This window comes from Patella vulgata, chromosome 5, assembly GCF_932274485.2.
Source record: "Patella vulgata chromosome 5, xgPatVulg1.2, whole genome shotgun sequence".
Lineage (NCBI taxonomy): Eukaryota > Metazoa > Mollusca > Gastropoda > Patellidae > Patella > Patella vulgata.
The window spans coordinates 67974118-67984689 of NC_065883.2; the positions used below are offsets into that span (position 1 = coordinate 67974118).

At 40.8% G+C, this 10572-nt stretch overlaps 1 protein-coding gene across 2 annotated transcripts; it reads left to right on the forward strand.

Moving 5' to 3' along the window:
* The first annotated feature begins 1729 nt into the window (after positions 1–1729).
* Positions 1730–7152, forward strand: LOC126820481 (uncharacterized). 2 transcript variants are annotated; one of them, XM_050548473.1, is made up of 2 exons: positions 1730–1783; positions 6075–7152. In XM_050548473.1, the coding sequence occupies exons 1-2, from the start codon at positions 1781–1783 to the stop codon at positions 6990–6992; spliced, it is 921 nt and encodes a 306-aa protein (XP_050404430.1). In that variant the 5' UTR covers positions 1730–1780; the 3' UTR covers positions 6993–7152. The 2 variants fall into 2 exon arrangements, 1 of the variants encoding a protein (XP_050404430.1); XR_008788133.1 differs by lacking the exon at positions 1730–1783 and adding an exon at positions 4827–4941 and having other exon boundaries at positions 6075–6786.
* The last annotated feature ends 3420 nt before the right edge of the window (positions 7153–10572 follow it).

Genomic DNA, 10572 nt, shown 5'->3' on the forward strand with positions numbered 1-10572 from the left:
TTCATAGCACATTGTATGGCACATGTCCGTCTTCATTAGCCCCAGTCGGTTCCGAAAAGTAGGACGTTAAACACCATTTCATTTCCTTTACGTGTTGTATATACTATATGGGAATTTATTTTGCAGCTAGCAGATTACTTTGCTGCTGCTGGGTATAATAGGGTCCTGGCATGCCCCAATGCCCCATCCACGGTGGGGCTGACAAGAGAAATGTGTCTAGTCGGCCAGATGGCACAAGAAAATCCGTAAACCCTTAAAATAATTCAGTTGCGCGTAGCGGTCTTTGCCTTAGAGGACCCGGAGAAAGTCCACGTACAAATTTGGGATCGAAGCGACGACATTAGACTCAATGGCAGGCCATATGATCTAAAGTGCATGACATAGTCTTATATTTAGAATCCTTTCACATCCAAACGACTAGTTGTTGTTTCTTGCCAGACCATCCACCCTGCACCACTGACAATGGGAAATGTCTCGGCTAACGCCAGAATCGACCCTCACCCCACAGTTAAAAGATATTGGAGCTTTTGTCATGTACAATCTGAGAATCGAAACGTTGACTCAGTATTGACAGACCTCGTAAACGTGAGACAATATCGGCCGCCCGTTCCCCGTTCCCCGCCCGGCAAGGAAGTCTCTATAGGTGTTCGATTGGTTCGTTTACGTGCATGTAAAAGAACCCCTTCATTATCGAGGATCTAGTAGAAAAGTTGGACGTTAAACCCAATTTCATTGTATTTACCATATTAGGGATTAACTGTATTGAGGATTAGTTGGGATTGGCTTGGGTTAATCAGTCAGGCTATCCATCAGATTAATAAGAATTGGCCGTAAAGAGTCCTGTCTAGTACAGGTGTAGAATTTATAACACAGATCAGTAAGTCTCACCTGTAATTAGATTTCATCGTCGTCTACAGGTGTAAACATGACAAAACACATCGTCTATCACAGGTGGGTGGCCGAATGGTCTAACGCGTGTGCTGTGGGTTATAAGGTCTGTCATTGAAGCAAGTGGCGTGGTTTCGATTTCTCGCTTGTTCGTGACAAGTAACAGGGTCGCATGTCCATCCCCGAGGGTTTACTCCGGATCCGCGTAAGCGAATTATTGAAATAAAATTGAACCATATATTAAAGTTTGTGTCGGTTGGACGATAAACCCCATTTCTTCCTATCTCAATCACAGTTGTAACAATAGAAACACCATCGTAAGCAACAGTGTTTCAGTAAGTAAGGTGGTGGCTCACTAACCAGGCGTTTCCGGGTTCGATTCTCATGTTGGCCGTGAATGTTCATCCGGATTTCCCAGCGTTGCTCCCCATTTTAATGGTATAGGAAGGATAACCTGACAAGGAACCGCGTCTAGTCGTTCGGATGGGGCGAAAACCGACGGCCCCCCGTTATTGGCGTGCACGTAAAAAGAACCCTCGGAAGCTGGAATTTAAAATAGGTGTAGACCACAGCTGCACTACCAGGACATAGTGTGCGACATGATTAATTCATCGAGTTGGTGCAGAGCGTTAAACCACACTTGATTTATTGGCTGACGAAGATGACCTGTTTGTTCTTGAAGAGGTATTATGGGATTATAAATACATTGTTCAATAGATTAACTATTTTAGTAAACATAATACCTATATTTTACCTACTGTACATACACAATATACAGACCGTATACCAGACGAAGAGAGTCATATTACACAAAACTTGTTACATTTAGCTACACATTGTCTTTACTCCCTCAACTTGTAGCTATAGTGGCTATAAACATGTGGATATTTTTATGGTACGTCTTTAAATTTATTTAATATAAAAAAAAATATTTAAATCCATAAAAAAAATTGTTTTCGAGTACCTAGTACCTTTTATTGAATTAAATTTAGGGGGCGTTCTGTACTTAAATGGCTTCAATGATAATGGCGTTTAGTAATTGATCTGGGAATACACAAGACGCAATTCAATGGATTGGGAATATACTGTTATACTGTTTATTACTGAGTGATGTTTCGACTAGAATTACTCTTGTGCTGATATAACAAATTTTACGATATGTGTTGTTGTCGAAAACAACCCTTTAAGATGTAATTTGTTTTAGAATGTGTTACTATAAACGAGCATACTTTGTTTTAAATTGGTTTTATATATATATATAGAAATATGTAAATGTAACGTTTATGTTAAAAACGAGCTATTTTGACTTATTTTGGGATGTATTGAGTTGTTTCATTCATGTTCAAAATAATCTTATGGATTTTATAACCAGTGACACCAATACTGTTATGCTATATACCCGGTGTTTATTATTAATCCGGGGGTCACGGTGGCTAAGTGGGTAAGACGCTGGCTCGCTAGCCTGGAGGTCGAGTGTTCGATCCCTGCATTGGCCGAGAAAGTTCACCGAGATTTTCCCTTGTCAGTGAGGCAGGACGGAGGGCCTGACAAGGACAGCTGTCTAGTCATTCGGATGAGACGAAAAACCGAGGTCCTGTGTAGTACACATTGGCGTGCATGTAAAAGATCCCTTGACAGTTGGAATTCGATATAAGAGTAGGCCGTAGTGCTGCTGTCTGGGCAAAATTTCTCTCATAGCACACTGTATGGCGTATGCCCATCTTCATTAGCCCAGTTCGGAGAAAAACATTAGGACGTAAAACACCATTTCATTTCATTTCATTATTAACCCTTCAGGGTATTGACAATACATGTACAACCGATTTTTAAGGGAGAGGCGAATCCTGTTAAGTTATTGCTTTAGGAATATACCATGTGTTTATATGTGCAACTGGGGCCGCGGTGACTCTGTTTGTAAGATGCTAGCTCGCTAACCTGGAGTCCCGTGTTCGATTCTGGTGTTGTCCGAGAGAGATCATCGTGATTTTCCGTCGTAATCCCCTTATGTCAGTGGGTATGATGGAGGGCCTGGCTAGGGATAGTGTCTATGATTTTTCGGATTGGATGAAAAACAGAGGTCACCTTTAACATTGGTGTACACATAAAAGAACTCTTGACAGTTGGAATTCGAAATAAGTGCAGACCGGTTTCATTAGCCCACTCGGTGCAAAAAAGTAGCACGTTAAACCCCGTTTCATTTTATTTCATTTGCTAAAGGCCTATCAAAGATGTCGTATAAAACTGTATTAAAGGGACAATAACACTCGTGCTGGCTTGACAGCTCCAGAAAATAAAAAATAGCCTTATTCTAAGTACTAGATGTGTTAGTGTCCTACCTGTTGTGTAAATTATCCATTAAATCCTATTTTACTTGTCCAGAGGGTTCAAAAATATTTTTAAATCCAAGTTACATTTGAAAAGCTTTACGTCAAGCTTTTCAAATCATTTAGTTGAATTTTTCCAATTTTTTAAAATTAGGTGTGTTAAGATGAAATTTGTATCATCAATTAATTGGAATATTGTAAAATAGTACAATTTGTTGACCAGAATAAAGATTGGGACATATTATTCAGTTACAACAAGAGTGGTATTGAGCCTTTAATCCATGTTTAAGAAGCTAAATATAGTTTTATGTTATTTTAAGTGCAGACTGTTGACTGTGGTATTGATAGCAGTGTAGAACTAATAAATTCAAAATTTTATAGTTTCTTCAAACTATTATTACATTATATTTATACTGGCTATAGTGGTGTAACGGGTGTCAATATTTTATAATATTTATTACAGCAGATTTCTAATGGTGTCGTAAATTATCTTTTATAAACTCAACAGCAGATAAACCTGTTTTCAAAAGTATAACACGCAGCTAGGTTAATAGTTTTCGTATTAAGGAAACATAACTCCTTTGGTGCTTGGAAGTTGCCAAGGATCAGTGCAGGATTCAGATGAAAAGGGGTCATGGGTTATTCCTCTTGTGAGGCCCCTCCAAATCCCTCACCCTTACGACCAGACGAAGATAAAAGTGTGTTTTAAACAACTGAGCAATGCCGAGGATGACGACATGTAAAGCATATTATACAACTTGTCAGGAGGCCCCTAGATCTTAAGGCCATAGTCTATAGGCCTCCAGGGGGGGTTGGATGGCCGAATGGTTAGCACGCGCGCGCTGTATCATACGGTCTGTCATTGTGTCAACTGGAGGGGTTTCGATTCCCCGGATGTACGTGACAAGGAGTAGGGTCGCCTGTCCAACCTCGTGGGTTTTCTCCGGGTCTTCCGGTTTCCGCCCACTGCTAAAGACCCCTACGCGCAAGCGAATTATTGAAATAAAATTGAACCGTGTGTTGGTCCCGAAATGGCCTAGTTTGTGTCGAGTGGACGTTAAACCCCATTTCTCTCTCTCTATAGGCCTCCTAAGCCTATATAGGTAAATTGGCGCTGAAAAAGAAATCGGTGGGTGTTTGAAATATGGAAATATCGGAGGGTTTCCTCGCCCAATACCGGGACGGAACCCGCGACTTCCCGGCCAGATGAATAGTTATATTTTACGCAAACCCTATGTTGAGTCGTCCTTAATGATGTGGGGGATTGGCTTGCCGAATGGTTAACGCGTGCGTGTTGCATCATAAGGTCGGTTATTGAGTCAAGTGGCGTGGTTCCGATTCCCTGCTTGTACGTGTCAAGGAGTAGGGTCGCCTTCTGATCTCGTTCCCCGGTTTCCCCCCCACTGCTAAAGACAACTACGAACAAGCGAATTAATGAAATACAATTTGAACCATATGTGAGTCCCGAAATGACCTAGTTTATGTCGAGTGGGCGTTAAACCCCATGTCTTCGTTCTTTTATGATGTATTTAAATCGATTGATTATCAATCAATCAGCTATAGTCAATCCGATCAAGATAATTGTTTAACTTGACAGTCTTTATTGATTTTATTGGTAAAATGGCGACAACCAGTTACACTGTGTGAATACATTTACGCTATAGGAAATCTACAGGTTGCGATACAATGCTTTTCTAAATTCTGGATTAGTTCCTCAGGTGTTTGGAAGGTGAGATTTGTGCTCTTGCAATAGTGAGGCCATATTATCGCATCGTGTGTTCTAGCCTCTAGAAGAAAGCTGAAATGAAGTGTTTTTGACGTCCCACTGTTCTGCACCATCCGCGTAAATTAAGACGGGCATACGTCATGCAGTGTGCTATGAGGGGAACGTTTACCAGACAGGGGAGCCACGGCCTACTCGTATTTAGATTTACAACTGTCAAGGGGTCTTTTACGTGCACGACAATGTGTACATTGGACCTCGATTTCTCGGACCATTACACCGATTAGACGCTTGCTTTGTCATACTGGAAAAAACCCAGAGAACATTCTCTATCAACATCGTGATGGAACACGGGACCACTTAGTTAACAAGCCAGAGCCTTACTCGATGACCCACCGTTGCTTCCAGGAAGTAAGCAAGCCCCATTGTTAATATCATTGCGACAGGTCAGATATTATGGTCCCTTGAATGACAATTGTTTTACGTCATTAAAATGTCACAGCTAGGTGGCTACCTGTCATAAATACCAAACGAATATGTTCCCAGTGCAAATCGTCTTAGATATTTGATTTAACAACAAAATGGCCCAAGATTCAGAAGTTATGGAATTTGGTGAGCTTTAACAATGTAGAGATGTTATGAAATGTAGGGATGTTCTGAAATGTAGGAATGTTCTGAAATGAAGCGAAGTTAGGGAATGTAGAAATGTTTTTAAATGTAAGGACGTCATGGGATGTAGAAATGTTCTGAAATGTATAGGGACGTTATGGAATGTAGAGATGCTCTGAAATGTTATGGAATTTTGTCATGAAACCTAGGGATGTTATGGAAAGAGATGGTCTGAAATGTAGAGGTGTTCCGAAATGAATTGTTTTTTTTTTCTAGTGCTATCTTGGGGTTCTGTATAGAAGCGGAGTTGTCCATTCCACAGCACCCCAGTGGTTGGTTGCTGACTATCCATCACATGAGTGTCACTAAGTGGTTGGTGGTTAGTTGTGGCTGGTGGATAGTCATCCCTCAAAACGTGTTTGCTTATCATAAGGCTATCCATCAACCAAATGTACTTACTGACTCCATAATGACCCATGGGTCTCTAATGTCGTTTAGTATGAATTTGACTTTCTATTTTTATCTTTCAGATCACCATTGGCAATTTTAAAGTCGCGGACATGGACATCATTTCCCGCCTCAACAAGAAGAATCACGAGGCCGCTGTTCGTGCCAGGCGCATGAACAAGTCTGCCAGACGTCTTCTCGATGACCGAATTCACAAAATAGAAGCTTCGCAAAAACAGAAGACGAAATCTCTTGATAGGAACACTGAGAGTGTTGCTACAATCTTGCAGGAACTCTCCGAGACGGCCAGGAGTCGGTATAGTGATGGTACTGATTCACCTATAACCTGGGATGAGGATTTCTGCCTCCCGTCTTTCAGAGATAAAACAACAGAAGACCCTAAAATTCCTGACCAAACTGAAAAGATAAAAGTAGTTAAAAGGAATCTTGAGAAACGTGAAAAAACAGAAACACATGTAATAAATCCCAATAAAGATTTGAACGAAAAACTAAAAACTGTTAAATCACACAGTCACCGCCCGAAATGGAAATCCGAAAAAACCCATGAAGAAGAACAAAGGTCGAAAAATGACATCACTGCGATCTCGCATTTTAAGCCGACTCCGTGTCGTTATGTTCTCCGCAAGAAAGAAACGCCCTGCATGTATTTCCCCTGTCGCTTACCAGAGACGTACCACAGTATCGGGTTTCAATCACGGCCCGTGGAATATAACACACTGAGTAATTACAAGGAACTATCCCACAGAAGTCGAATTGTGCTGCCCCTGAAACCTGCTCCGGTCAGCGGGAATTATAACGTTGCCGTTGATAAGACAATTGCTACGCCTCGAATTAGCGTCAAAGACAGGATTCGTGGTTTGAACCAATATGTGAAAGAAATGAAGGCTAGAAACGAGAGGTCGAAACCCAAAGATTGGGCAATTCGATACGGAGAACCGATCCCTCGCCGCCTTTTGCTCAAAACCGTAGTTCCTGTGTAAAATGAACTGAAGAAAATTAATACTGAACCATTTTGTTTAAAATCGAATTGGTTATTATAGAAGTTGTTATAGTGCTTTTTATTATATTTATATATCATATGTAAAACAAGACCTACTCGTTGAAAGGATGTGTTTTTAACTGTTAATCCCTAAAGGAGCTAAACCCTATCTAAATATTTTTTTTTTATAATATTCGAAAATAAAAACAAGAATTAGAATTAAATATTGGTCTATTTCAATAAAGATTGTTGTGTACACGGGGTGGTTTCGATTCCATACTGGTATGGGACAAGAACAAGAAGTATGGTCGCCTGTGGTTTGTCTCCGGATCAACTGGATCTATGCTCTCTCTCTCTCTCTCTTTCTCTCTCCCTCTGCATGAAGATAAAGACACAACCGAGCATGATTTACGCCAATACAATGTTTGAGAAATGCTTTCCCTGATATATTCACTTGATTTAATAGTATTTTTATTATTTATTGTTTGCGGTGTCCGTGGGTTTGTCATGTTATATTTGGATAAGTTCGATTTTGGCGCGATATTGGACTGATTGCACGAAACATCCCGTTGATTCCTTTTTAAATATATCTTTGTTACACCATAATTGTGGATGAATTCGAATTTCGCCCCCCCCCATCACCCTTTACGCAAGTAGTAGCAATTGGCAAAGCATGTATTACATATACGAATGTTGCAGAACCTCTAGAAGCTGATTAAGATGAAACTTAAAATGTGTATTAAGAATCAAAAGATCTTGGATAAGTTTGCCATTGGTGCGCATCGGACTTGACGTTATGCACCCTGTGTTTTACACAAAATGTAAAATATGTACAAATTTTATGGAACAATTTTGGTCTTATTCAGATAAAACTTGCCTAATATGCCAACCATCAAAAGGTCTTTGATCAGATCAGACCGCAACTTCTTGGGTTTTGGTCCTTGCCATTTACACAAAATATGAAAATTGTCCGACTTGGACGAAACCAAAAATATATGTTAAAGAACAAAAGACAGTGGATGAGTTTGATTTTGGTGTAACGGGACCTTTTGTTCCAGAGTTATGCCCCCTTATCCGAAAACTTTGTGAATGCGATAGAGGCAAAAGTTTTTAACAGATCTTTTTCAAATTTGGTGTGAAGCGACGGGGATGTCCATTAGCCTATAGGAATATTTACATATTCCACTTCCCCCCCTTTTCGCCCTTATCTTATGTTATTCCACTGATTTACGCATTGTTATAGTTTATTTATATATTACTATTTCGGGGAGCCACGGTGGCTAAGTGGGTAAGACGCAGGTTCGCTGCTTTATCGGGATTTTCCGGCGTGCCCCCCCCCCCCCCTTTGTCAGTGGTGTTCGGGTGGGACGAAACACCTAGATGCCGTGTATACATTGCAGGCGTGCACGTAAAACATTCCTTGGCAGTTGGAATTCGATATAGGCCTAAGAGTAGGCCGTAGTGCCGCTGCCCGGGCAAAAGTTCAATCATAGCACACTGTTGGGTTATGCCCGTCTTCATTGGCCCAGTCGGAGGAGAACAGTAGGACGTTAAAACCCATTTCATTTCATATTACTTTTTCGGATCCCTTAGAACCTCTTTACTTATTCAAGGCCAAGGTCATGTCGATAATGCATGTTTATATTCGATTAACCAGATACTCTGTGTCTATATGATTTGTGTTGCGCGATAATTATGCACTAGGAAATCGAGAATAAAGATGGCGCCTTAAAACCACAGAAATATATGTATATAAATAGAAAATGGTCTAGTCAATTGGATGGCGTGCACGCAAAAGAAACCTAAACAGTTGGAATTCGAAATAAGAGTAGTCTACCGGGCCGCTCTCCGTGCAAAATGTCTCTCACAGCACACTATATGACGTAAGCCAGTCTTACTTTAGCCCAGTCGGTGCAGAATCGTTTCAGGATTTTCGGAAAATAAAGGAAGACGGGTGCGAACGAAATTCATGTGGAATGCACACACCCAACAAAGTCGTCTTCAAAACGTAATTTGTTAAAAGAGACAGGAAAACACTTACACAATATAATCCACCTGGCCCTAGTCAGTGGCGTGGGATTGCTCTGTGGATGGGTGAGAAAAGTAAAAGTTGACTAAAAAATGAAGATCGATTTCCTAAGAATCAAGTCAAAATTAAGAAATAGGCTTGGAGGCCAAAAACTGAACGATCTCTCACTAACTTGCATTGAGCACGAACTGGTGCTAGAGATACATTTGGGTGATATAATTGATGAATTCGCCAATCTCAAAAAACGGAAGGGAAATTTCTGAATTATAATTCAGCAATTTAGCGAATTCATCAATTATATTATTCAAGTTTATCTTCTAGTATATTTCTAAAGAAACAAATTCTGCATTATTCGGAAATGATGATCTCAACAACTTCATTCCGATTACAAATCTAGATCAACACTAACTGCTTAGAACTAACTAATATATGACTCCAGGTCCGGGATATACTCCACAGACCACCATTTCAGGGTCATTCTCCACACAAGTCTCGCTATTCATGGGGGGTTGGATGGCTGAATGGTTAGCACGTGCGCGCTGTATCATAAAGTCTGTCATTGAGTCAACTGGCGTGGCGTGACAAGGAGTAGGGTCGCCTGTCCAACCTCGTGGGTTTTCTCCGGGTCCTTCGGTTTCCTCCCACTGCTAAAAACCCCTACGCGCAAGCAAATTATTTAAATGAAATTGAACAATATGTTAGTCCCGAAATGACCTAGTTTGTGTCGAGTGGACGTTAAACTCTCTCTCTCTCTCCCTCTCTCTCTCTCTAGCTAATCAGCAAGGGAAGACAACTCTGTTTGGGAGATTGTTTCAGGGTGTCATCTTGTCACTGGGGCCCGGCGACCTCATGATCGGTCACTGTATATATTCCATTCATTTGAAATTATTGCTGTTAAATTTGTTGTTCTACGGGGACTGGCCTACTAAATTTGAATAAAAAGTATATTTCTTCTGAGTACTAGGTGTTTACTTGAGTCTTGTGGGTACACATTTAGGGAGCTGGCACCTGGCTTCACCAAATTTCTGCACCTGCACCTCGGTAAAATAAAACCCGAACCGAAAAAATCCCGCTGTTTATAATGGGTATCACTTCTATTGTTGATTCTATTTCCCTTCATTATTGGGGCAGCAGTCCTGTAATAGTACCTCCCCTCCCCCCTCCCTTCCAAAGTACCCCCCCCCCGGCCCCACCCTCCCTCTATCCACATACACCCCGTCCACTTACATCCACCATCCCTTAAGAGTAACGTTAATCGTGTTTAAGTTCAAATCAAATGGAGATTAAAAGCCCTACTTTTCTACAGCAATCCAGCAATGCAGTGTGCAATGAGGGAAATTTGTATTATAAATACCTTTGAGGACTTGGCACCAGAGTACCGCCCCCCCCCCCAGCAGCGGAAACGCGTTCATGGAAAACGGGCTTAGAGAAACGTGAATCGCCCTGAAAAAGAATAATCCACTTAGTTTAGAGTAATATTAACAAGATATAGATTAACTAGACAATATCATATTATTAAATCAAGTGGGTTTTAACGAACTACTTTTCTGCA